Below are 27,576 nucleotides of genomic sequence, written 5' to 3'. Positions count from 1 at the left end.
AAGTGGTAAGCTTGATTCAATTATTACATAGTTTTTTCTCCGCTTTCAGGTGTGTTTGGATCAAGTAAGTCCTTTCGTGTGGAGGACGATTGCTTGTCTTCGGTGCATGTGCCAAGAAACGGGAGATGAGCTATCCCTAGCTCACGTGATGAACTTCTATTCCCCCAAAATCTTCCGTGGGGGAATGATAAACTTCAGCAAATACGGCCACCATGCCCTGCTATCTAGCATGGATGATGACAACGACCGTGGGTGGATGGAACGATTTGTTGCAGTCGCCACCAGTGATATTATTCTGACAACGGCTTCATCTTTCCGGAATCATAGAATCACACTCATAACTCCTTGTTTAATATTTCTTTCATTAGAAGTTTTCTCTTATCCTTATCGACCCTCCTTCTTTCACTTATTTTAGCAACTCAATGGATTCCACCTAGGGATAAAGGCTTGGACCAGCAGGTCCAGAAAATCCTGAACATTACTACGCCCGGAACCCGCACGTGGAAAGAACTGGCCCTTAAATATGAGTGGAAGACCAAAAATCATGGTAACTTAGACTCATCTCGTTTTTGTTTTTTGTGTGAGGAAATTGATAAACCCCTTCTCTCTTTGTCGAATTCAGGTCTACTCGCAGGCTCGATTGTCTTCCCCGAGGAGGACGCTTTGGCTGATCCTACTGATGCGGCGAGACTGCTTTAGGAAGCGCTTACTCGAACAGGTGTCTCCAGGCCTGCTTCAGGTGCAAGTATTTCTTCTCGGAGTCCCCGGTCAGAGAACAAGAAACCAAAAATAAAGCACTACTCTGTGGCCGGGGAAAAGAATAAAAGGGCGAAGAATGACACCCCCGAGTCGTCTATGAAAGTTATGGTGACGAGCCCTCCACCCGTGCCGGCCATAGATACCGCGATGATCGATGATGATGGAGAAGCTAAAGTAGAAATTAGCTACTCATAATAATATGTAAAAGTACATTATTAGAATTCATAACCAACAAGAGAAAAGGAAGAAGAAAGAAACTCGTAGCGGAAGCTTGTTCGTTTTCGCTCCCTTTGTGTTCTTGCCTCACGACATAGTGTCTTCCCTAGGTCAAAAGTTTTGTAAAAATCACATTTATGGTATATTTATAGGTGTAGGAGACGCTTTAATCCAATACCAATTCGGCTAGGATAACTAGAGGGAGCATCTGTCTCCCGCGCTTCGGCGATGCTGGCACACGAGCCCCCAACTCTCTTCTTTCTAACTCGCGATACCTCATGCAATGTGTTGAAGTATTGTTTTGCGGGAAGCCTGATTCCTCTGGCTCGTTTGCCTCCCTCGCGGGCGCAACGCTTGGTAGACGAACGTTCTTTAGTTTTTCTTCTATTTTCACATTCCGTTCTGGGCCAAATCATCATCTTTTCAATATTTTTTCATTCAAATACGTTCCAACATAATAAACATGTAATGAGCATAAAATACTCCAAATATCATGCAATCCACGTCAAATCACACGAGTTATGAAGCACGACGATACTCAAAAACATGTATTTTTGCCGATTATCAGAATACCTGTACTATCCCAAGATCTCTCTTGATTGTTAATGAAACTCACAAAAAGGAGGGGGGGGGGGGGGGGGAACTCACCAAAAGGAAAAAGAGAAACAAAAACAAAAAGAAAAAAGACGAGCAATCGCAATTATCTAAAACAGAGAAAATGTAAGGCCAAGATTGTTGAACTCAGACTACGTCGTATTAGCTCAAGTAGTTAACAGTCAAAAGGCACAAAATAGCCAACAATCCGGTCCATGCAAATACTTGTCACCTAGAAGTATATTTCTTATGTCTCTGCAAATCTTTCACAATATTACTCCTCTATCGTCGCCGTCGACGTCGAATTTCCCGTCTACGCAGTTTCTTTCTCGGTTCGTCCCGGCGACAAGTCATGTTAGTAACTGCTCTAATAAATCACCATCAGTTGGCTTATCGGAATTACAGTCCCAATTCAAGCCCCCGACTGACGATCTCCGTCCTATTGAAACAAAACCTAGTAGCAGTAGCAGTTCAGATGATACACCTGAGAGTGAAGGAATTTCTGGTATTAAAGTGCCCAGGCAAAGATATATTGCCGCCTCCAAATCGCAGCTGTTAGGTGCCATCACTTCTACCATGTTTAATTCACCGGAGGAAGCCGATCAATTTCGTCATGTATCATTGTAAATTTCTCAACTTTTTGCTTCCTTCAACTCCCTTTTTCCATGTGCATGTATAATAACAAATTGATTTGACTTAATTACTATTAAAACTAGTTGCTGATATTTTGGTTTGTTGAACGTCTGGAACTTTGAGGAAAGTGTTCTATTTGCAAATGTGGAGTATATAATGATGCTAAGTTTTCATCATTTCATGTTTGTTGGTGATATGCAGATGGAGCATTTTCTTAAGGATACTGCTCCTACAGTTCAAGGTTTCTTTGTTGGCTATTCACATTTGTGGGAAGGGAAGGGAGGAAAGGGGGGTGGGGGAGGGTTGCTATTGGGAATATCCTAGTTCAGTACTTTGTCGACTTGTTAGTTTAGCTTATGATTTTTGAATAAGCATTTCACTATAGTGTAATCCATTCAACAGCTCAACTGTTAGCCAGTCACACAGATGTTGTAGAGCCAAATTCTATTATCGATTGGGGAAGGGGAAGTGACAGCATGAAAGCAAAGAAAACCGTAAAATGAATGCAAGAAATATAAAGACACAGAAATATAGTTTAAAGAAGGAGAGAGGGGTAAAGATCTTATTGATACCATATTTTTTTAGATATCTTCTGTATAATATGGAAAGAATAATCTAGTGGAAGACTTGAGATTTTGTGTCCGAATTTTGATGGACAGTTTGGGTTTTGGGGGGAGGCTGCCTTTCCTTTCTATTCTCTAGTCTATGAATCTATGTAGACGAACTGTAGTAAGTAGTATTTTGTAGGTATGTGAGAGGAGACGTCCTCTGCTTGATGCTATTCAGAGAGTTAAGCAGTCCTATTTATAGTGAAGAATCCAACTACCTACTACTTTTGTAGGTGGTAGTGGAGGTAAAAGTGGACTCTTATCCCAGAGAAGTGGGGAAGTGGCTTTTTTTTTTTTCCAAGGTTTGGTTATGGAGCCCTATCCCAAGAATGGGGGAATGGCTCCTCAAGTAGTTATTATTCCTTGACTTAGTCTTAAGAAAAATAAGTTGGCACAGATGATTTGTGGAGTATGGTCTATATGGCCAGTGGAGAAAGCAATTCATGACGAATATGGTTTCAGAGATAGGCCGGACGTCCGTGAGGGCTTGTGGATTCTTTACAAAGGATGTTTGGAACCTCATGCATGCAAAATTCATGATGACTAGGCCAATGTACGTAGGATAGTCGTGGATCATTCTAAGACACGTGTTATTGGGTAGAGTCCAAGTTCCATACATGTGATTTGGTTGAGCGAGATCATGGACCAACTATCTTAGGGGTGGTTGATGAGTAAGTTGGAATGACAACCTTCTCCTTTTGGACTCGGTCAAAGGCTATATCGTGGGCGAGCCATGGGCCTGACATGTGGAGGTCACAACTTGTATTCTTAGACCCATGCATAGAGCTAGTCAGGAAATTGTCAGCGAAGCCCATGGCAGGCATGTGCTATTTTGCCTACTAAAGGTAGCTGTTGGAATTTATGTTGCTCGGACTCTCCGAAAATGTTGCCGGGTGCGTGTCCGATCCTCCAAAAATAGTGTATTTTTGGAGGATCCGACACGGGTGCGGCATCATTTTGGAGAGTCCGCGTAACATAGGTTAGAATAGCTATGTGATTATATATCTAGTCCTAGTCACATATATAATAGGAGTAGGTTATATATTATGTGTACTTACAAATAGGGTTCTTTATATTACAATTAGCATAAATATTAGATTTTTCTCCCATACATTTTCACATGGTATTAGAGCATCAGTGAGAAAAGATCGTTGTGCGTCATTCCAACGACATCTAGGAAGAAAGAACTCAGTCACCTTACAATTTTTTGGCGAGATCTGTGCACGCGCCGGGCGCGTGAAACCCCTTCCAGCCAGATTCCGGCAAACTTCCTTCAGGACAACTTACTCGCATAGCAATTCCGAGTCCACCAGTACTATTTCTGACAGATTCCGACAACTTTGGAATTTTTCGGCGAGCTATTGCGTTTTTTCGGCGTGAACAATGCTTTCCGGCATAAAATAGTGTTCTCTTTCTCTGCTGTGAACAATGTTTTCCCAATATTTCTTCAGTTTTCCCGCAGAGTTGCTGATTTCTACTATTTCAAGTTAACCCAACAACTTTTAGTCAAGAATTTGAGAAATTAATTGTAGCGAAATGGGATCGAATACTATGAATTGTTGGATGGTTTCTCTACCGAATTATATTGAGTTCCTTCAATACAAAGCATGTAAAAAGACATCTTCAGAGACAACTTTCGTTGTTCAAACATATAATAGCGTGACTTGTGTCTCCCAATCTTCATCCTCCGATTCTTGGGTTATTGATTCAGGTGTATCTGATCACATTTCTGGTAACAAATCTCTTTTCACTACTATTTCACATTCTCAATCTATTCCAACAGACACAATAGCCAACGAGTATCAAACCATGGCAACTGGAATAGGTCAAGCAAGTCCAGTTCCTTCCTCACCTTTAGATTCAGATCTGTATGTTCCTGGTAGTTTTTTTAATTTCATAATCTTTAGTCGTTTAGCCAAATCACTTAAATGTTCTGATACCATGTGAAAATGCACGGGAGAAAAATCTATTATTTATGTTAATTGTAATACCATGAACCTTATTTATAAATACACATAATATATAACATACTCTTATTACGTATGGGACTAAGACTAATTACATATATATTCGCAATTAGCTTGCAAAATACCTCATTGGATAACGGTTGTCGAGCTAGCAAACAAATCCCCCCACCTCCACACCCACCATAAAAGAAAGAAAGAAAGAAAAAGAATTCCTTTGTGGATTTTGTGGGTTGTGTCCATTTACAGGTCTGCAGTTAGTGCAGTCCAAGGTTGAAATGGAAGGACTCCAATTAATTTGGCCTTCATAAGATGTATATGACTATATAGGTTCAGAATTTGATTACACTATTGGAGTATCTAATTTCTTGTCAATTTTAGCATGCGAGGAAACATAGGGACTCCTTTCCCCATCAGTTATTGCTTCCTCTTACTAGGTATCACATGTGGAATTACACTGAGTTTTTTTTTGTTGTTGTTGTAGTAGGTACATGTGTTAGGATGGCCCCCCTAACACATGTATAAATCCTTGCATAAATCCTTAATTAGAATCATTTTCTTCAAACTAACAATTGTTTTTGGGCCCCCTAAAGGTTTGGTCCACATATTTATACTGTCTCAATTTTCTAAAGGGACTATTTAGTTAATAATATAGTTTGCTAACAACCTTATTTTCCCACCTTTCCGGTAAGGTCTGGCATAAATGTAATGAATATGTGAATGATTTGAAGAAGTCTTCTGTCAAGGAAATGAAAGAGCTAATTCCTCTCCGAGTTCTGCTCTAGAAATAGGTAGACTGCTGGATAGGACTAATATCTTACTGTGGAAGAGAATAATAAGCTAAGGCTAGGTGATTAGAGGAGGACAACCTGTCTGCTATATCATGGCTTTGGCCCTGGTTTTTCCAATTGATATAGACTGCTTTTTATAAACATAAATGCTATGTCTCATTGTTCTTATTGATGATGAAATCATGTTACAACCAAAAAGGTGACATTTAATTGATGGCAAAACTATGTAAGTAGAACTGTTGTATTTCAGCTCTCAAATGCTGCAACATACAACGTAAGAATAGTGGTTTAGTAAATATTTACTTTAGAGATGTGAGATCTTTCACTTACTGGAAATAATATGATGAACGCCTTTCTCTTGGTCACACGTCAACTCATACAAGCTACTCCTCTGTCTCATTTTATGTGGCACATTTTCCTTTTTAGTCTATCTAAAAAAGAATGACACCTTTCTATATTATAATCAATTTAACTTTAAATTTCATTTTTTACCCTTAATGAGATGATTATAGCTACACAAATGTCTATGGCTTGTTCTAAACCACAAGTAATATCTATGGCTTGCTCTAGACCACAAGTTTCATAATTTTTCTTTAACTCCGTGACAAGTCACCGCCACATAAAATAAGACGGAGGAGTATGATTTTTGCTATGCTGACTTGAAACTTCATCACAGTAAAAACCCCCAAAAATGTTGTGAGAAACCAAATTAAACTCGGAAAGTCTTTCAATTGTCCACTTGCTTTCTCCAAACTTATGTTTTATCTTTCAAGTGGAGCTAAAGAGAAGATTCATTAGAGCTGTAATTAGAAAATATATAACTCGGGGGGCCTGCATCCGCTTAATTTATATGACCTTACAGCACGAGTAAGAATTTTGGAACGTAATATTTCAGACATCTGAATGAATTCTACTTCGTCAAATCCTAAATTCTAGCATGTTACACTAGAATTCTAGTCACTTAACCCCATCTATAGTTGTGTAAATTGAAGGTTAGAGCTTTAATTGTTGAATACACTTTTTTTCACTTTCAGGTTTGTGTTAAAAGAATTTCTGTAATTGCAGATGCCTGGACCTGATTCTCCATGCTGAACACAAAGTCATCTTAGAGGAAATGCGAGTTGATTATGATCGATCGCATGCCAATGATAGTTGTAATAAAACTGCAGTTTTATCTGGGCAAGAAAGAAATTTCACGCCAAATGGAAGTGGTTCCGACATTATGATGAGTGATGTTGAGAAGGTCAAAGACATGGATAAATATGACTGGGATATGGAACTGAAGAATCTATGGCGTTCAGGTTCTGATCAATTCTCAGGATCTCCTTATGTTTCTTTTCTCAAATTTGTCAACAAAGACTCTCTTGAGGAGTCTAGGTATGTTGCTATCTTCTATAGTAGCGTGTAATATCATAAAGTTTAATAATTAATTTAAGCTGCGTCACTATATAAGATCGATAAAAAGAAAATGAATGCAAAAGGCTCTAAAATCTGCTACTGGAACTGACAACCCAGGTAAAACATCTAACATTAAGGAAAATAATGTATAGAAATGTCTATTGGACAGAAATTGCTATTTTGAAGATGCCCAATCGAAATTCTTCCTGAGGGTCACAAAATGCTTTGCCAATCTTTAATCCGCATATAGTACTGCTTCAGCATGAAGATACACTGTTGAGAAAAGAAAAAAGAACAAATTTATAGTATTGAAGGCTAGAGAGTCGGAGATGCCTTCTAAATCGAAGTTTGATTATAACCATAAGAGAGTCTTAATTTGATGAGGGTTGATAAGTCAGGAAAGGAGATATCCTAGTTTCTGTTCACAAGGTTGGTTGTAGGAATTCTCCTAATTTTGTTTGTCTAAAAGCTGGGTCTTATTATGGAATTATAGAAAAATGAAAGAAGCTGAGGAAACTTGACATGGGTTTAGACTGCTTCAAATTGAGGCAACCTGACAAAAGATAAGGACATATCACTTACTATTTTATTCGAGTGCTTTTGGAAAATGATAACTACAAACAACAACTACCCAGTAAAATCCCACAAAGTGGGGTCTGGGGAAAATGATAACTATGCGAACTTAAATAACATTTTTGTTGAGCTCAAGCAAGAGATCTTTGAGAGCTGCAAAAATGACCACAACTATACAACAAATATCTATTAGAACTCCTGGAGTGTCTAGTATCATATGCTTTTGGTTTTTACACGGGGGTTCTCATGATAACTTTTGGTGGACATTGATTTTGCATGTGACTTAACATCTGAAATTTCCTGTAGAACTGCTGTTTCCAGTCGTTTTCAACATGCTTTCCTTCAGCTGCTTTCCAATGCGGGTTTTGAAGAATTGTCTGCTAGAGATCTGAGGCTGACATCTGCTCTAAATACTGATTATCTTCTTACTTTGCCTATATCTGTTGACTGGAAGAGGGCATCTCAGTCCAGTGCCATATTATTCAGGTTAGTGTAAATAACTTTTCTCAATTAGAAGAGAAAAGAGGAAACTCTTATTGAAGTCGGAATAAAATACTTATCTCTACTTGGTCCGTTCAATACATACAAAATGTACTAGCACAAGAAGTTGGAATTATACCATTCCCATAATTAAGTTAAATTGTATTTAATCTTGTGCTACGATCATTCCGGTGGTTTGTCCAATTCCATCTTAGATTGTGAACATAATCTTTATACTTGTAAAAATCTATGATTTAATCTTTCGTGTATAAGCTAAACTCTATACATTAAATCATCTATTATATAAGTAAAGGACACAGACGTAAAACTTTATTAAAATTGAATAAACAATTTCTCTATAATAAATACTATATCCAAACTAAACTCATGGTTAATAGTATATATCCCAACAAGATTAACCTGAAAGAGGAGGGACTCGTACGGAGATTCTGTTACCATGGTGAAAAAATTGTGGGAAGACTGCTGGTAAAAGTTTAATATTTTGAGGAGGGGCTCAATACCCAAACTTTGATATCATAAAAAAAAAAGAACGAGAAAAGGACTTCTCGTGAACAATGATAGAAAATTCAACATTCAGAGAGGAACTCAAAACCAAACTCTAATAACTCAATATCAAAACTCTAATATCTTGTAGGAAAAAAAGAGAATGAGATTTATTATGGAACAAAAAAGGGGCAGCCCGGTGCAGTAAGCTCCCGCTATGTGCGGGGTCCAGGGAAGGGCCGGACCACAATGGTCTATCGTATGCAGCCTTACCCTGCATTTCTGCAAGAGGCTGTTTCCACGGCTCGAACCGTGACCTCCTGGTCACATGGCAACAACTTTACAATTACGCCAAGGCTCCCCTTCGAGATTTATTCTAGAACACCAACCAGAAATCGATGTTCAGATGAGGGGTTCAACATTCAAACTCTACTACCATGGGGAAAAAAGGAGAAGAATTTTCAAGAAACAGTTGCTAGAAGAATCACCAGAACAAGAAGAGGTATGTTGCTGTTGAATCAGTCACCTGCAAGAAGCGTTGTTAGTAAAACATAGACAATAAGTAAAATTTCGGTCAGTGGCATAAGTGATAAGGCCAGTAGCCAGCTGGAGAAGCTACTTGTTGAGTTAAAGTCTACATCAGATGTACAAGGCAATTAAATGAGTCTATAAAGCTCGGCATCCACTATTACCTTATAGTTTTAGCAAGTCCATATTTAGAGTCGTAAGTCTGCATTCAAAGTTCACATGTGAATCCCAAAATTGGATTATGCCGGAGGGTGTTTAGTTATTAAAGTTCCAAACGGGATAATTAGGATATCTAAAGGTGTTTACAAAGGTCTTGGACCCTCCACTCATTGCCTTAAGGTTTTGGGTTGACAGATATTTTCATATTACTGAGATCGTAAAACGGTAAAAGTTCTGCTATAATGTGCAAATAGAAAAGAAGAGAGATACAATATTGAAATTGATTTTTAACAACAAAGAGGACTCCTTATTTGTGGGGTTTGAGCTACGTGAAGTATGGAAAAATTCCTAATTCTTGAGATAGTATTTATTATGATATAATCATTATGTTCAGCACAATATTCTTAATGATTTACTTGACTTTTAACAACTTTAATCCTACTCATGTTATTCCTCATTTATTTTCTGTTGAGTTCCTATCTCTTACACTTTCCCTTACATCTCTTTATTGACTTATCTTTCTTTCCCACTCGATTTTCTTTTTGACAAGTAAATTAATATACTTGTATTAAAGTCATTAACTTTTGCATGCAGACGTGGTTATGCAACTGAGAGGCAGAAGGGCTTGCTAATTGTTGAAAAACTAGATTACTTGCAGTCAAAGTTTCTACAAAGAGTTTTCTTTCTGATAGTCAAACCTCTGAAGAAAGTTAGTATTTGGTTGACTGAGGTATGTGACTACTGGTACATCAGATTTTCCTTTTTCTAGAGGTACCCTGAAAAGATGCTTTGCAAGGGTCCCCCAATATGTGTTTAGAGGGGTATGTGGTACCCATGAACCTGATTTCTTGGATTTTATAGCAATCACAGTTACAAATTTCCATGGATCTGCAAAAGAATTGGAAACATTCGCCAATTAAGTGCATTCCCTTTAAATGAGCTGCTTCAAATATGCAAAAGGAAGCTAAACAAAAGAGTTATTAAAAAGCTACTATATATTTGTGGCAAATGATCGTCATTTCAAATATTTCACTCAGAGGCTCTCCTAGATCAACAGATTGTTTTAACTGAGACAGACATGACAAGATTACGAGAAATCCGAAAGTCATGTGCTAAGGGAAGCAGCAAGCAGTGGCGGAAATAGGTAGTCTATTGGCCATTTTTGGACGATAGATGGTAGAAAATGATTTTAAGGTTGCTCTTTTTTAAGGAAAACATGTGAAGGCTGCTGCCAACTGATTCTCAAGCTCAATCATTCTGGTCTTGGTTGGTTCTTGATTGCATATTACTTGAAAACCATATTGATTTGCTTTATTATGATGCTTCTACTTGATGGGATATAGTTCTTTTTCCTAACATATTTAGTGGTTGGTAGAAGTAAAGATTTCCTTTTAATTTTGAAGGTCGTTACAATCATTCTAAGATTGCTATTTATTCTTGATCCAGGTTTTGGAAAGATCTATCACTGAAGATAATGCTCAAATTTGGGCCCAAAAAGTCAAGCTTTGGTTGAAGGATTTTCCCATTTTCCAGCAAACATCTAGTGACAACCAACACATATCAAATAAGCCATTTGAAGTTGATGCACTATCAGAAGATGACCTTCCCCTTCAGAAAGCTGCACAGAATGCTGTAATTCGTTATGAAGAAAATCTTTCAGCAGTTGGGCCTCGTGGTAGGCTTCTAAAAAAGCTGCTGATGCTGATTGGAGTTCTACCGTCAACACATAAACAGCAATTTGAACTTGAAATAGATGATAATGAAACTGAATCTCATTTAAGGTTTGTCCACTTGAATACTAAATTCTATATGGCTATGTGACTGAGTTTATGTGTTCTAACAGAACTTGAAACACTCCTTATGTGTAAGAAAAACTCATATTGTACCTAAATCTATGAAAGTTTTTTGTTGTTGCTGCTGCTGCTGTTGTTAGTTTCTTTGGTTTAAGAATGAGATCTAAATTTCATTGAGTTCTTAAATGACCGTTTCATCAAAGAGAATCTTCTGTATAGGCCAATCTTTTTGTCGAGGATATCACTTAGCGATATATGGGAACCCGCGTCACTGAAATCATGTGCAAATGATCTTTGGAGAATGTTGAGAACTTCTATTTCCATTCTTCTCTCAAAATCAACTCTCCAGGTAACTTCAGTTCCATTCATGTTCAGTTCGCATAGCATAGGACATTACTGCCTTAATATCCACTCTTTGTCTTCATAATTGCTTGAAGCACAATGAATATCATGGGCTCTTCAATTCATATACTACTTAAAAAATATTACTGCCTCCACTTCAATTTATGTGAACCCATTTCCTTTTTAGTCCATGCCAAAAAAAATGACCTATTTCTATATTTGAAAACAATTTACCTTAATGCAATGATTTATAGTCACACAAAATATATGTGCCTCATTTTACACCACAAGTTAAAAAGTCTTCTCTTTTTTCTTAAGCTTCGTGCCCAGTCAACTAGGTTAACATAAATTAAAACCGAGGGAGTACAATTTATTCCATTTGCACTAGTGTTCTTTTTTTTTTTTTGGAGATTGCCTTTCCTTTTATCTTATATTTTTTATTAGCAAAATTCTTTTATACCACCAAGCCAACTGCAATTCATTCTTTTTCTCTTCCATTTTTGCTTTCTTAAAACTGTACATTAGTGGCCTCGAGTTACTCCTATATATTCTTCATAAAAATTGGATATTTTTTCGTGGTTAGCAGCTATTATACCTGACCGCAGTGCTTTAAATAATTCATTGCAAATGTTGCATCTCATATATTACTTTGCGTACCGAATACCCTGATCTCTAGCAATAGCAATGGAATGCACCTTAAGAATATTTATGCTGAACCTAAAGAATAAGCCTTCAAAAATTGTTCTTAGTCAAGTAAACTTCATTACAGCAAACATTTAAACACATATGTGCTCATCTTTTGCTAGAAAACTTTACTCTTAGGATCTGCATCCTCATATGATATGAATGTTTATTCTGATAGGAGCCAGCTTACCAAGAGTTGATTTTACTATACATCAAGGAAACTTGTGAGGGAGGTGATGCTGATAAAGATGAGTTCCCTTCATTGCAGCTGAAGATCTACGAGAAAATCCCCATTCCAGATCTACCAGTAAATCCTTAATCATGGAATATACTTGATCAACTTTTGAATTACTTGAAGTTTATGATTGTATCTTTTTTTCATCCACATTTTGATTTGGTATGTACTTCAGTTAATTATCTTTGTTACTCTTTGTAGGTTGTTTTTCCGCACAAGAAGTTGTCTTTCCGCATACTAGATTCGGTATGAGCGGAAAATGAACTAAATTTATTCCCTAGCAAGACTCAACACTCACATCCTTCCAGTATGGAAAAAAGCAATTTTCTACAGCTTGATTTGTTGAGACTTTGACAATGGTGTTCATCATTCTGCATTAATGTTGCTTTTTCATTGATATGTTAAACCGATTTTCAAGTGTTCTTATAAATCTGCCTGAATCTTCTATTAAATTGAAAGGAGCTTGAAAATTATAATGTTGTAAGGTTAGACAAGCAAGCCTGCTGGTGGAATTTTAATATATGCTACAGACCAATGAGTGCTGGATTAGTTTGGTCAAAACCAATACTCAGGTTGGATGTCTAAATGCTTATCATATTGCCTTGCACATTTCCTTAACTGGTTTAATACAATGAACTAAATATAATCTGTGACATAGTAATTCATATACCAAAATTCAGGACCTTGAGATGAAACCTTAAACTATTACATTTTTGTATCAAGAGAAAAGAGGGTGAAAGGAAAGCATTGTTAGAGGCTACAGAGAAGTGAATGGAAAAGGATTATTTTTACAAACTTGAGCGCAAGAATCTTAAACACTCAAAGGTTGTCCATATGGAGAGGTGTGCCAATAGTTTACATTAGAGCGATCAAGGACATGTATGACAGAGTTAAGACTGGGGTTAGGACAATGGGAGGCGATTCATAGCATTTTCCGGTTGTTATGTGGTTACATCAAAGATCTGCGCTCAGCTGGTTCTTATTTTCCCTAGTGATGGACGCACTGACACACATATTCAAGGGGAGGTGTCATGGTGTATGTTATTCGCTGATGACATAGTTCTGATTGATGAGATGCGAGGCGGTGTTAACGAGAGGCTGGAGGTTTAGAGAATGGACCTTGAGTCTAAGGATTTCAAGTTGAGCAGGACTAAGATAGAATACTTGGCGTGCAAGTTTAGCATCGAGTCAAGGGAAGCGAGCATGGACGTGAGGCTTGGATCACAGGTCATCCCCAAGAGAAGCAGTTTCAAGTATCTTGGATCGGTTATCCAGGAGGACAGGAAGATCGACGAGGATATCACACACCGTATAGGGGTGGGCTGGATGAAATGGAGGTTAGCATTTGGAGTCGTTTGTGACAAGAAAGTGCTATAAATACTCAAAAGGATTTGGGTTTCTTGGTCTCCTTATATGGTCTTGGGCAATCCTCACCTCATGAGCTAGTTTTTGGAGTTGAGTTAGACCCAAGGTTCATTATCATGGTATTAGAGCCAGGCCGAGCCCAATTTATTTTTACCGATGTTGGGCCCCCATTTATGTTGTCCACGCTCCAGTTTGCAGGCTTGGGCACGAGGGGGATATTGAGTCCCACATCAGGGGAGGGGGGTTGGGTTTCTTGGTCTCCATATATGGTCTTGGGAAATCCTCACCTCATGAGCTAACTTTTGGTGTTGAGTCGGCCCAAGGTTCATAACTGGAAGAAAGCCTCTTAAGAGTCTTCAGATCCCCAATGACCTGCTGCAGGTGTATCATGTGCCTCAGAAAGAAGTTTCTGGTGAAGAGAGCTATTGTGTGGAAACACTAACCTCTCTTTGTATAGAGCTTGTTGTCCACCACATGGAAATCGGGCTGAGTGATTGGGGATAGATCAACAACTGTCAAGACCTCACGAGTGTATGGATCCTCGCAAAGGGCTTCAACCCAATAAGAAAAATCCTATGGAACTGGAATAGCATAATGAGGTCTTCTGAAAAGCTAGTCTACACCTATATTTTCTATTCCAGGGTGAAATCAAATGGCAAAAGCTTCATAATTAACCGTTGTTGCTCATTGGTGGTTACACGCTGATTGAGGAGATATTTTAGGCTGTGATGCTCTGTTTGGACAAAGAAATGGTGTCCCAAACGGTAGTGTTTCCACTTCTTCAATGCTAAGGGCAAGCAATTCACGACCATAGCTGGACTTAAACCGGCTGGAAAAGAAAGACCTTTACTGAAATATGCGATGGGATGATCATATTGTAGAAGAATAGCTCCAACACCCTCAGAGGAGGCATTGCATTCCACTATAAATGGCTGGGTAAAATCAGGCAATAGGAGAATAGGGACGGTAGTCAAGGCTTGCTTGAGTCGAAGAAATGCTTTCTCCGCTGTCAGGTACCATTTGAAAGCATTCTTCTTGGTGAGTTCAGTAAGCGGCCTAGCAATCAAACTGCAACCTTTGACAAATCGGCGATAGTAACCTGTCAAACCCAGAATCCATGTAACTCCTTCACATTAGTTGGTGCTGGCCAACTCAAAACTGATTGGATCTTTTCCTTATCAACACTAACTCCTTCAGCTGACACTATATGTCCAAGTAGACATTCCGATGCTTTGGCATAATAGTGATTCACCTGAAGCAACTGTACGATAATCTTCAAATGAGTGTTGGTCAAGAGTCCGGCTACATACTAGAGTATTGTCAAAAAGGACGAGAACAAATTTGCGCAAATGGGGTCGGAATAAGTCATTCATGGAAGATTGGAAAGTAGAGAGAGCATTAGTAAGGCAAAAGGGCATGATAGTAAATTCATTATATCCAGAATGGGTTCAAAAAGCTGTTTTATGGATGTCAACAGGGTGGATGCGGATTTGATGGTAACCAGAGCGAAGATCAATTTTGGAAAAATTTGAGGCACCATGTTACTCATCAAGGAGCTCATCCACATTTGGTATGGGTTATTTATCTGATATGGAATAGTGATTTGGATGAGCCGCCTATAATCGATGCATATGCCGGGTGTTATCTTTCTTTTTGACAAGAAGAGCAGGCTGGAAAACGGATTGGTACTTGGCCTGATGAAGCCTGAATTAAGCAAGTCAGAAACCTGCTTTTCAATTTTAGACTTTTGGAAATATGGGTGGCGATAGGGTCGTATACAAGAAAGACATATCATCGGGTGTCTGGTAATATCAAAAGTATTTTTCAATCTTCAAGATCCAACCGCAAAGATCTCCTCCATCAAAACGAGGACATTCCATCTTGGTGTGAGGCCGGCGAGAGGGGTTTTTCAGCCTCCACGGTAAGTCGGCATCGGTGTCGTTAACCCATGATGATCTTCCGGTATTGTGGGGCTCTGTACTAGTAGCAGTAATCTAAGTTGCTCGGACTCGGGTGCGGGTGTCCGATACTGGTGCAGATCTAGAGGTCAGATCCTTCATGATCTAAATTTCGGAGCTATGGATAGGATCCTTCGCTTCTCAAGCACAAAAACCTTAGTGAAAGTTGTTGAATTATGTGATCAACTTATCTAAAAGCTTGCATATTCTATTTAATTATGTCTTGTACACGCATTCTCACATGCGGGTTTGATTTTTTATATGGGCCAAGCACGTGAAACTACTATTTGATGGAGGGTGGTGGTGAGATTTGAAATCAGGACCTCTGCTTGCTCTAATAACTTTGTTAAATTGCGTGTCCATCGGTTGACAATCATAATGTCTCAGGTTCACATCCCAACAACAACAACAACAACAACCCAGTAAAATCTCACAAGTGGGTTCTGGGGAGGGTAGAGTGTATGCAGACCTTACCCCTACCCCAAGGGGGTTAGAGAGGCTGTTTCCGATAGACCCTCAGCTCAAGGAGACGAAAAAGACAATATATCAGTACCATCAAATCCCAGCGGCAGCAAAAACACTAGGTGTTTTCTTCCCATTTGTCCTAGCCTTTGGGGACAGGATTACCCGGTACCTATGTTAGTGGGAGGTAGCAGGTATCCCGTGGAACTAATCGAGGCACACGCAAGCTGGCCTGGACACCACAATTATCAAAAATATTATGTCCGTCTCATCTAAAAGTTGTTGTTGTATACTTTTATTTGCTTAATTATGTCTTCAACTTTGGGAATTTTAGAGCGATCAGATTTTAGAAGAAAACTTCAAAAGATGACAATATTATCTGTATCATTGATCAAAGCACTAACGACATGTGAAACGAATGATTAATTGTCATAACCTTTTCCATATCGACCTTATTTTTATTTGAAGATACTGCTATTTTCCTTTAGCCAGTGTATTGGGAATGCTCGCTCTTAATACTAATTGTTGCAATTATTTTTGGAGGGTTTCTAGTGTATTGAACAAAGGGATGCTGCTTTGTTATAGCTGCTTATCCTGGAAGTACTTCACTTTTGTTTGTAGGTACGCCTTGACATTGCCTCAGTACTTGGACTACTGGCATACTTCATAAACTACAAATTTGAAAACATATTTTCACTGTATGATTTCTCAACTTTTTCATGATTTCGACACAGTTTTTGATCCATGATGCAGTTGTCGAAATTATGCACAATGTCTAGTTGGGACATCGTCTTTCCTTTAATCCTAACCCTAACCGACTCAAAAATCTTTTAAAGAGAGAGAGAGAGAGTACATTCTAGGCACTAGCGTTCATCCAACTCCTCTTTTCCTTTTTATGGGTTCTTAAAATAACTGATTTCTTGGCAAATTTGTTTTTCTGAGTTTTACTTATCTTTGTACATTAGTTAAATCATATTCTAACAATCTTATTTGAAGCTTGTCTTGTAGTGACTATTGTATACTGTTGGTACCTCAGTCTGGTTTTGGGTTGGAATTAGAATTATAGGTCACCGTGCACATAATTTTGACACTTTAAGATTCTCAAACTTGTGGTTCTAACCAAACTTGCATCATCCTCCACTAGCTAATCGTGGCTTCTCTAGTGTAATTTTTTTAGTTTCATATCAAAATCACTCTAAACACAACTATTCTGATTACTCTGTATGCTGCAATTGTACTAAGTAACTCGATTATCTGATTACAGATCCGCAATACTTTTAGATGTGATTGCAGTCAGTGCTCTTGTGATATATGTGAGCCGTGTGGTCTTGGGTTACAAGCAAACATGGGATAGATATCAAGTGAGTTCAGCACTTCCATTCTCCATTCCTTTTTATGAAGTACGAATTTTTTTATGCCTACTCATTTCTTTTAGCTATATTTAGCTTCTGGTCAACAGGACACTTAATGAGAAAACAATGGCAAGTGGCTTTGGTTCTGTTTACTTTCTCCTGGATGCTTCCGAACAACAGCAGGTAGCAGAAGCCTCTAACATTATATTGTTGTTGTCTATACAAGCGAAGGAAATTGGTTTGCTGAGGACGTATCTAGACACCTGATTCTTTCATTCTTCCCTCTTGCAGTACAAAGAAGCCATACTAGCATATGCAGTCCTGCTGAAAGAAAACAGCCAGGTTTTCCTTGGCCTTCTGAATACCCCTAGTGCACTATTCTTTCCTTGTTAATTGATGTACTAAATTCTTTTCAATGATCCTTGTTTTTTCTGTATTAAATAAATCTTCTTATAATTTCCTATTCTGCATTCTAAGGTTTTCTTTTCTGTATAACTACCAGGACAGTGCACTTATAGTGAATGCTAACAAGCATAAAATTTCTGTGTTTCATTTTTACTACTTGCTCTTTTTTCTTCTTTCGGATTATTTTTACTTCCTAGGCTAGATCAATATACAAAGAGTTAATACGTTAAAACCCCCTTCATTTCTTAGCGACTTCCTGGATTTTTGGCTTTCTTTAATGGATAGAATTCCTCTTTCCGTCGGAGGCGATGGAAGTGGTCCTAGCTTATCGAAAAAACCTTCCTTTGATCTCAACATATCCGCGGCTGAAGAAGAGCCAGGGGATCGGTCCGAGATCGAAAGAGCCTTGGATCAACTTGAATTGGCAAAGATTAAAGAACAAAAAGATCTCTTGGCCGAACAGATTAGCCCCCTGATTGAATCAGAGAAGATTAAACTATCCAACTTTTGTCAGTTTCCTACTTAAGCTATCCGTTGTCCACCTCCTTGAATTATATTTCCCCAGTTATTAATAACTCCCACGTTGCTTATCTGGCAAAATGTGTAAAATAACTCGCATAAAGGCGCGTGAAGGGTGAAAATAGCTGTTAAAATGGCTCCACCTGACCGTGTGTAACGGCTAATTAAGCTTACCCTTTAACAAAATTATTATCTTTTCTTTATTTCCTTTATATTTTAGGTTTTCTTCTTTTTTTTCCACCTTTCTTCTTTATTTTTTAACTTTTCTTCTTCATTTTTTCACCTTTCTTCTTCAGTTCTCCATATGGGTTTCCTCTGAAAGTTTTTCTCTCTTGTTTCCTCTAAAATGATTTATTCTCTTTCTAGTTCAAGTCTTCTTTAATTTCTTACCCATATTATTGAAAGAGCACCCATTTAAAATTAAATCTTCTTATTAAACCCAACACCAGTATGAAGTTGAATATCTTAAACCTTGTCTGTGTATTCTAGAATTGGAGAATATAATTACAGGCCGATTGGTTTTTTATTTGTGGAATATTATTTTGTGTAATTTTGTTTGTGTAATATAAGATGATTTTTCCAGAAATGCAACACTATATGCCTTCATTTATTTATTTATTTTGTTTTTTTTTGCTGCAAAGTAAATGTAAACAAAGACTTATTCAATGGGAATCTAGCATAAAGTACAACCACAATATTTTTGATAAATAATTTCTTTTCATCGCCAGGAAAAAATAATGTACAAAACAAATTAAAACTGAACATCCCCAGCTCTACAAACTACTTTTTTTTATAAGGTAAATTGTATTGATCAAAAGCGAGAAAAAACTCTCGTATACAAGAAGTATACCAAAAAGTAGAGAAATTACATCAAAACATGATTCTCTACAAAAGACGCCCAATCTTCTATACAAGTAGGGGCTATATGAGTGCACCAAAAAGCGATCAAAGATAAAAGATTGTTCTTAAGATGTGAAAAAGGAGACTCAATCCCCTCAAAAGCTCTCTTATTTGTCTCCCCCCAAACTATCCACATGAGAGCTAGCGGGGCGAACTTCCACGCCGTTTGTTTTTTTCTTCTACGGAAACTGGCCCAGCTATGTAACATTTCCTTTACAGTGCTTGGCATCACCCATTACACCAAAAAGATCCAGGATTGCCCTCCACAAACCCGAGGACACGGGGCAATGCAACAAAAGGTGATCAACTTCTTCCCCCAAGCTTTTATACATGTACCACCAACTAACAAGTGTAATTCCTCTCTTTCGCATATTTTTCAGCAGTCAAGATCACTCCCCCCGCCGCTAGCCATGCCAAAAAGCACACTTTCATGGGCGCCCTAGGAATCCCGATCGAAGAGTATGGAAAATGGGCCTCCTCTCTCACCAACATACTTTGGTAAAAGGACTTTACGCTGAACAAACCATCGGCACCCAACCCCCATCTCCAAGAATCCAAGATGGCTGGGGCATGTCTTGCCCATATAGCAGTGCCAACAAACCTTGGAGCTCCGCAATCTCTCAATCTTGCATGTTCCTTCAAAATGAGAGGTCCCATTACCTCCTTCCCCCCCCCCCCCTCATGCTCCTTGCGAATCTGTTGGACCATCAATTCCTTCTGATTTGAAACTCCGAAGACGTGGGGGAAAGATACCCTCAGGGTATCCTCTCCAAACCACCTGTGATTCCAAAACCCGATTCTCCTTCCATCTCCCACCCTATAAGTGATGTTGCCACTGAAGGCTTTCCAATTCTTCATGATGCTCCTCCACATGCCACGCCCAAAAGGTGCTGTGATTGCCTTGGTCCTCCAACCCCCTCCTGTGGAATCGTACTTTTCTACTACGACCTCCCTCCATAGAGCATGCTCCTCTACCCCGAATCTCCACAGCACACTTCCCTAACAAAGCTCGGTTGAATACCCTAAGATCTTTTACTCCAAGTACACCCCACTTCTTTGGGGAAGTGACTGTCTGCCAATTCACTAGATGAAACTTTCGAGTTCCATCCGCCGCATCCCAAAGAAAATTCCTTGAAGCCGCTCCAGTTTTTCTGTGATCCTCACAAGTGCTTGCAACAGGGACAAGTAATAGGTGGGCATACTCGATAAAGTGTTTTTAATAAGCACTTCTTACTGCCTTTTGACAAGTATCGTTTCTGCTAGCCTGCTAATCTTTTTTCAATCCTTTCGATCACTTGATTCCAAACCGTAGTATCCTTATGCGAAGCGCCCAATGGGAGACCCAGGTAAGTAGTGGGAAGAGAACCCACCTTACATCTAAGGACATAAGACAAAGCACCAATGTTAGCAACCTCACCTACCGGGAAAATCTCACACTTGCCGAGGTTGATTTTGAGTCCGGATACTATCTGAAACCACTGCAGGACCTACTTCATGTAGGTCAACTGATCCATATCAGCATCACAAAAAATCAGGGTGTCGTTCCCAAAAAGCAAATGAAAGACTCTTTGGGCACTGAGCACCTCAATCAGAGCTGAGAAGCCTCTGCCCGCCGTACGATCCATCATTTTACTCAGAGCATCCATCACTAGAATGAATAGCATGGGGATAGGGGGTCACCTTGCCTGAAACCCCTGGAGCTGACAAAGAAATCACACGGGCTACCATTGACCAAGACAGAGAATCTGACTGAGGAAATACAGAACTTGATCCATCCCCTCCATCTTACCCCAAACCCCATCCGCATCATAATGAAATCCAGGAACTCCCAATTGACATGGTCAAAAACCTTCTCAAGGTCCAACTTGCATAGTAAACCGGGTTCTCTATTTTTCCTTCTAGAGTCTACAAGTTCATTTGCCACTAGAGCAACGTCCAGGATCTGCCTACCTTCCACAAACGCATTTCTGGGTGGACGAAACAGACGCGTCAAGAACCTTCTTGAGTCTATTGGAGAGCACTTTAGAAATAATCTTGTAAATGCTCCCCACGAGACTAATAGGCCTGTAGTCTCTGATACAAGATGTACCTTCTTTCTTAGGCACAATAGTAATAAAAGAACCATTGTATGGGTGTGGGTATGGGTATGGGATCCGTACCGGATCTGGTCAAACAATTTTGGGTACTTTGACCACGACGGACAGAAAAATTCGAGATGAGATACAATTTGATTCTCGAAATCAGAACCAAAACTAGGGTAAATTTGAAGAAAATAACATACTTTATCTAGGAAATCAATCATTCACTTATCTACAACTTGAGAATAAAACAGAAATTCACAATTTACAAGCTATACGTGAGTATAACACAAAGTTATCATAATTTAGAGATGTTCTTATATTTTTAATTATTTTCAGCCGCATCCCCTCATCCGTATCCGTACTAGGATCTGTATTCCCGAATCTTAGAATTTGCATCTCGAAGGATCCGACATCTAGATCCACACCCGTATCGGACACCCGCACCCGTGTCCAAGCAACTTAGGTCTCTGATGCAAGATGCTCCTTCTTTCTTAGGCACAATAGTAAATAAAAGAAGCATTGATACTTCTCTCAAAAACACATTCACGTGGAAGTATTCAATGACTTCCATCAACTCCCCCTTAATGGTGTCCCAACAGAGCTGGAAGATGGCCAAGGAGAAACCATCAGGCCCGGGGACCTTATCACCAGCACAACTCGACAAGCCTCGTGCACAGCTCTACAAACTACTAACTTTTATTTCTTCCTCAGTATTCTTTATCCATCATTTTGTACATTAAAACTAAGGGTACAATCACAATTAAATCTAAAAATAACACATTGCATGAGATCCTTTTGGCCAAAATGCTTAGAATTAATCAATCATCTGAGAGTAATACACAACGATTAAACTACACCTAAGTTTTTGTACAAAACATAAGTTAATATAGTTATTGTTGAAAACATGATTAAGTATATAAAGACGTGTTCTCTCTAACAGCTTAAACTTTTAGATGAGATAGTCAAAGGTCCTGGGTTCGAGTCTCACCATCACCCAATGTCCAAAAAAAAAAGGATTCACGTGCTTGACTCATAAAAAAGAATAAGGCCCACACGTGAGGGGTGTGTTGAAAAGATGATTAAGTATATAAAAGTGTGTTCTCTCTGGCAGTTTAAGCTTTTAAATGAGATGATCACATCTTTATATACTTAACCATGTTTTCAACACGCCCCCTCACGTGCGGGCTTGATTAAGTAAGCAGACATCTCCACAAGTAGCCTCGGTTGTTCAGACTGATACTCATGTTACTGGATCGCAGTATGAGGCAGACGATTGGCACATTACGTGAATCACAAGGCCTTTGCTACCTTAACTCACTCAATTCCTCCACAACATGTCTAGTTACAGATCCTCTAGACCTAATTTACAGACGTTTAGGACATCCGAGTTTATCTAAGCTGCAGAAGATGGTGCCTAGTTTATCTAGTTTGTTTATATTAGATTGTGAGTTGTGTCAATTTGGAAAACATACCCGAGCCACCTTTCCGCATAGTGTTGAGAGTTGTTCATAGTCTATTTTTTCTTTAGTTCATTCTGATATATTGGGGTCCTAGTAGAGTCAGTTCAACCTTAGGATTTCGTTATTTTGTTAGTTTCATTGATGATTACTCAAGATGTACTTGGATTTTCCTAATATTGTTGTGAGTTGTTTTTTTTTTAAAAAAAAAGAAAGAATTTTCATGTGTAGGGATCATAAAAAAAAATCAAGCCCGCATGTGAGGGAGCGTCTTGGAGACAAATTAAGTAAATAAAAGTGTGGTTTCTCTAACAACTTAAGCTTTTAGATGAGATGGTCACACACTTTAACATGGTATCAGAGCAGACAAAGGTCCTAGGTTCAAGTCTCACCGCCACCCAGTATCAAAAAAAAAAAAATCACGTGTTTGGTTCATCAAAAAGAATCAAGCCCGCACGTGAGGGGAGTGTTGAAAATATGATTAAGTATATAAAAGTGTGTTCTGTCTAACAGCCTAAGTTTTGAAATGAGATGGTCACACACTTCAACAATTATACAGACGCACCTCTAAAAATTCAACGGGGAGTTTTATTATATAGGGGAATATAGTCATAAGGGGTTTGTGGACAATAGATAGTTTAAGTACGTAACTGACAGAAAAATAATATTTTAGTAGGGTTTTAGGCTGAGATAAATAGCCACGTATAACGTCACATGACATGTTTTTTTTTATACTTAGGCGCGTGTACCATACGCACTGCTAGAGGTTTTTTTTTATAGCTAGGGGAATATAGTTCATGGGAGTTGGGGATACCAGATAGTTTAAGTAGGAAGCTGACAAAAGTCGAATAGTTTATGAGGATTTTAGGGTATTAACTCATATATAAACCCATCCACCCATGGCCGATAGCCTACACCACAAACAACAGTAGCTGATTCTTTGTTCTTTTTTTAATTTTTTTCATTCTTCTCTTCCATCATTATATGCCCCAATAGGAACTTAGCGCTGCAGTTTCAAGCTTTTGCAGTCAAAGTCTCAACATCTAGGGGCATCACCCTTTTTATATCATCCACTCCTAACTGTTTTCATCTGAAATGCAATTAAAATCTCTGAAATCGCCATTAAATTGCACTAGCAACAGAGAACAAATAGACCCACTTCCACCTGCACCTTCCATTTACATTCCCGACTATGCTCTTCAATGCAGCGAAAACTTAATCTGTTTGATATTTCCTTTTCCAATGAACCAAATGTGTGAAGTTTCCTTGATAAATCTCGATGGAGGTGACTCGGCAACAAAGTCTTGGAAATTTGGGTGCTAGTGAGTTAAGAGAGTTAAGCAGGGACTAATCTAATATTCATGAAATCTTAAAGTCTAGTGAAGTCGTCTTCCTATTCTTAATTGGGGCTTGAATTGGATCTAGAGTCCCTGCGGAGTTGCCAGTCCTAGAGGAATCAAATCAATTAAGAAATGCTGCACAAATATGGGGGTTTCAAGTGCCCATATCACTTCTTGGATTATGCACATATCTTAGTGGTGCTCTCTGGTTTTTCTCGCTTTAGTTCTTCATTCTTGTGATGTCAATCTCTTAATACCTAATTGAATTTCTGGATTCCATCACTCCCTTTAAATGAAAGAACCATAAGGATTTTTACGGAACACCACTACGTGCAAATGGAAGTATTGCACTTTAGATTGCACTTCGTTCGATTGATCTTCTTCTTTTCTACCTACATGATCATTTAGCTGTTCATGAATACACTGTCGCGAGAACATGGTGATATAGGATGGTGGTTGGTTTCGAGTTTAGTTGCGAAAAGTTATTTTAGTGGAAAGGCATGTTTTTCTTCTACATTTTCTTTAAAGGTTATGAAGAAAGTTAGTAGACATAGTTTTTGTTTACACAGAGAAAAATGATAAAGCATCTGGTAGGAATCCCATCACTTTGATGTAGACGAATTTTTGCAGGGGAGAGGGTTGTCATGCACTTTAACAATGAGGAAATTCTTTCAACTTGTCAGCTTTTCTAATAGATCTATTACTTCGTCATGAATCTCTGTTATGCCTTTGAGATATCTCATTGTCATTGTCCTTTTATCCACGAATTTGAAAATGGACAAGTTTGTCTTTCTACCTAGGTAAAGATTTCTTAATTTCTACGAACTTCTGTAGAACTTAACGATCTGAGATCCTGTCAAAAATTATAGGGAAGTTATGCTGGAAATGTTGGAGCGAGATGTGAGAAGTTTATTTATGATGTGTTGGACGAAAAGGTAACTTGGTGATTGAATTACTTTGCAGCTATAGCTATCCATGTTGACACAGTTGCATTATGTGCAGGTTGAAATGCCTGTAGACAAAGCTATAAGTACATTGGTGAGGCTGGGTATTGTAATAGAGGAGTCTTTAAACGGGCACACTGTGCTGCAGGCAGTCCCTTGCTTCAAGGCATATGAGATTCTTAAACAACATTGGAATAGCTTGCTCGGCTAAGTTTTGCTACATAGAATACAAAGTTTCTTAGCTGTAGATTTTTGGGAAAATTTCACAGTAAGAACAGCTGAGCTCCATGCTTTTCAATTTTATAGCCTCTATTTTAATTTACAACCAACTAGCCCCAAAACAATAGGCTAAGATTCAACGTCCAACTCCAATAGGTTCTAGAAATTACTATTTAATTTTCAAAGAAGATCGCTCAATTTTTTAAGTTCATTTTCGAATCAGTAACTGTGGCTCAAATATTAGTTCAACAAACCAAATCTATTTGGATGGTGAAAATTAAATTATTAACAAGCTTAAACATGTGGGTTTAAATTTCGAATTTGATTTTGTGAGAAATTTGGAGTGGGTATTATTTAGACTTGTTAAAAATAGTATAAGGAGGTTGTATATAAAATTTGAAGTCATTTAATGGAGATTTGGACTGGTTTTGAACAAGAATTGCAATTGAAAATCGTGAAAGAAGTTCGTCTACTGACGCTTGTATAAAGGTGTATAATAGTGTATAAGATGTGTTTATACACTCATATACACTATTATACAAGATTATACATAATTATACAAAAAACTGACTTCGTCTTCTTCCTTGCGTCTTTTCTAAAATTTAACTCAAATCTAATCCAAATCACTTCAAATTTAAATTTTGAACTCCTTTGATATTTTCAATCAATTGGAACAACACCCAATCCAAAGAACTAACAAACTCAAAAAATCCTATTTTCGAAAGCAAAGCTTTGAATAACTTTCAATGGTGGACTTCTACTCTTCAATTTTCTTACATTGCAACCAGGTGACACAGGGTAAGAAGCAACAATGGCGGACGACCCCTTGAAGCATATGTAGAAGACGTGAGAAGAATAGAGAGTGAAAGCAATGATTGTGAGAACATATATTTAAAACCATCAACAGCTGACCAGCGAAACAAAAAATATAAGAATTATAGGATCTCATTCACTTCAATTGACTGCCTTTGATACTCTTTAAGTTTTTACCATTTTTTATTTGGATTGAGTTTTAAATTGATCATTTATTATTTAAGCTTAATTTGGTATTATAATCCTTCTAATAGATTTCAGTCATGGCAGAGCAATCAAAACCTCGAATACATAACATACAACAAAAATATCGTCTATAAGAAATTATCAGGTAAGATACGATCATATCAAATATTTTATTGAGGTTTTGCTTTAAACCACATATTCTATTGAGTTGTTCAACCAAAGCACCACTTGTTCATTTTTCTTTTTCCTGATGATGTTAGGTATGATAGGTGCCACTGGTGCATGACGGAGCAACGGATTTATATATAGTTATATAGTCCTACTGGAGCTTAACAATGAAACAGTTAATTCTTTTAGTAGAAGTTATGTTGCTCCGACTTTTCAAGAATGCTGTCATATTCGTGTTGCATTTTTAAAAAGTGAACTATTTTTTGAGGATCCGATGACATGCACCCAATAATATTTTTAAAAAGTTCAAGCAATATAGGTTGGAAGTAGCTGAACAAATACGAAACCGTTAGAGCCTAGTTATTAAAACAACAACATACAAGTTGTGTCTGAGTAGCTTGGTTTGTTTTACAGACATATTCACCAAGTTTAACATTTTGCTACTCCAAGAAGATGAATAGCTCAGATTAGGGGTGACAAAATAGTTCAAAGAAAATAGTTAACCATCCATATTATCCATTAAAAAATGGGTTGGATAATGAACTTTTTAAAAACGGGTCAAATATGGATAAGAACCATATTATCCATTTAGAAAATGGATAACCAATGAGTCTAACTTTTATATTTGTAAAGCCTCAAATTGAGGGTTCCTCAAGTTAGAGAGACTTAAGAATTCTCTCAAAAGTGATCATATGCAAGAAGTAATGGATAATATGGTTACCATTATTATCCGCCGGTTAACCCGTTTTTTATCCATATTAAATATGGGTCGTGTCGGATAATTTATCCGTTTTTTCATTACTCGTTTTCGACCAGAATCATATCCCACCCGACCCGTCCGCTTGCCACTCCTAGCTCAGATGATAGTGACACTTTGTTATTCTAATAAGTATAGCAGCCATATCTACTTATAAAATTTCTCGGAGTCCGGAACTAAAATGTGGTTCTTTTGGACTCAAAGAACTAAAATGTGTGGAAAAAAAATCTGGTGACCATAATATATATAAAGCCCTAGCTTAAGGCGGTATACCTTAACGGCCGTTTGCCCAGTTAAGGTACAACACCCTAATATAAGTAAAAATTGAACGGGGCACCCTATTTGGTTGCCCCTATTTAACCTATATCCATTTTTTTTAAAAAGTTTTA

General features: G+C 38.1%; 1 protein-coding gene across 9 annotated transcripts; it reads left to right on the top strand.

The window, feature by feature from the left end:
* The first annotated feature begins 1,765 nt into the window (after positions 1-1,765).
* LOC107800128 (uncharacterized) lies at positions 1,766-26,705 on the top strand. 9 transcript variants are annotated; one of them, XR_001651299.2, is made up of 16 exons: positions 1,768-2,192; positions 6,631-6,942; positions 7,843-8,022; positions 9,802-9,937; positions 10,654-10,988; positions 11,220-11,349; positions 12,205-12,333; positions 12,463-12,507; positions 16,668-16,744; positions 17,311-17,407; positions 17,492-17,581; positions 17,690-17,740; positions 24,970-25,035; positions 25,103-25,312; positions 26,347-26,407; positions 26,523-26,705. XR_001651299.2 is itself a non-coding variant. In XM_016623278.2 (14 exons), exons 1-14 carry the CDS (start codon positions 1,819-1,821, stop codon positions 25,253-25,255), a joined length of 2,175 nt encoding a protein of 724 aa, XP_016478764.1. In that variant the 5' UTR covers positions 1,768-1,818; the 3' UTR covers positions 25,256-25,473. The 9 variants fall into 9 exon arrangements, 4 of the variants coding, with proteins under 4 accessions (XP_016478764.1, XP_016478769.1, XP_075110776.1 ...); XR_001651300.2 differs by lacking the exons at positions 26,347-26,407; positions 26,523-26,705 and adding an exon at positions 26,052-26,287; XR_012710299.1 differs by lacking the exons at positions 26,347-26,407; positions 26,523-26,705 and having other exon boundaries at positions 1,766-2,192; positions 17,328-17,407; positions 25,103-25,473.
* Positions 26,706-27,576: the final 871 nt, after the last annotated feature.

The sequence above is a fragment of the Nicotiana tabacum genome, chromosome 6, assembly GCF_000715075.1.
Source record: "Nicotiana tabacum cultivar K326 chromosome 6, ASM71507v2, whole genome shotgun sequence".
Classification (NCBI taxonomy): domain Eukaryota; kingdom Viridiplantae; phylum Streptophyta; class Magnoliopsida; order Solanales; family Solanaceae; genus Nicotiana; species Nicotiana tabacum.
Note: the sequence above shows the minus strand (reverse complement) of the source record. Positions and strands in the feature narration are given on the sequence as shown.

What these genes read in the sequence shown, in the direction of transcription:
- LOC107800128 (XM_016623278.2), top strand. Translation starts at nt 1,819, where the DNA reads ATGTCTCTGCAAATCTTTCACAATATTACTCCTCTATCGTCGCCGTCG. An exon ending in TCCCCATTCCAGATCTACCA is followed by an intron (nt 12,334 to 12,462) that starts GTAAATCCTTAA and finishes TACTCTTTGTAG; the next exon opens with GTTGTTTTTCCGCACAAGAA. An exon ending in TTTGAAAACATATTTTCACT is followed by an intron (nt 16,745 to 17,310) that starts GTATGATTTCTC and finishes ATCTGATTACAG; the next exon opens with ATCCGCAATACTTTTAGATG.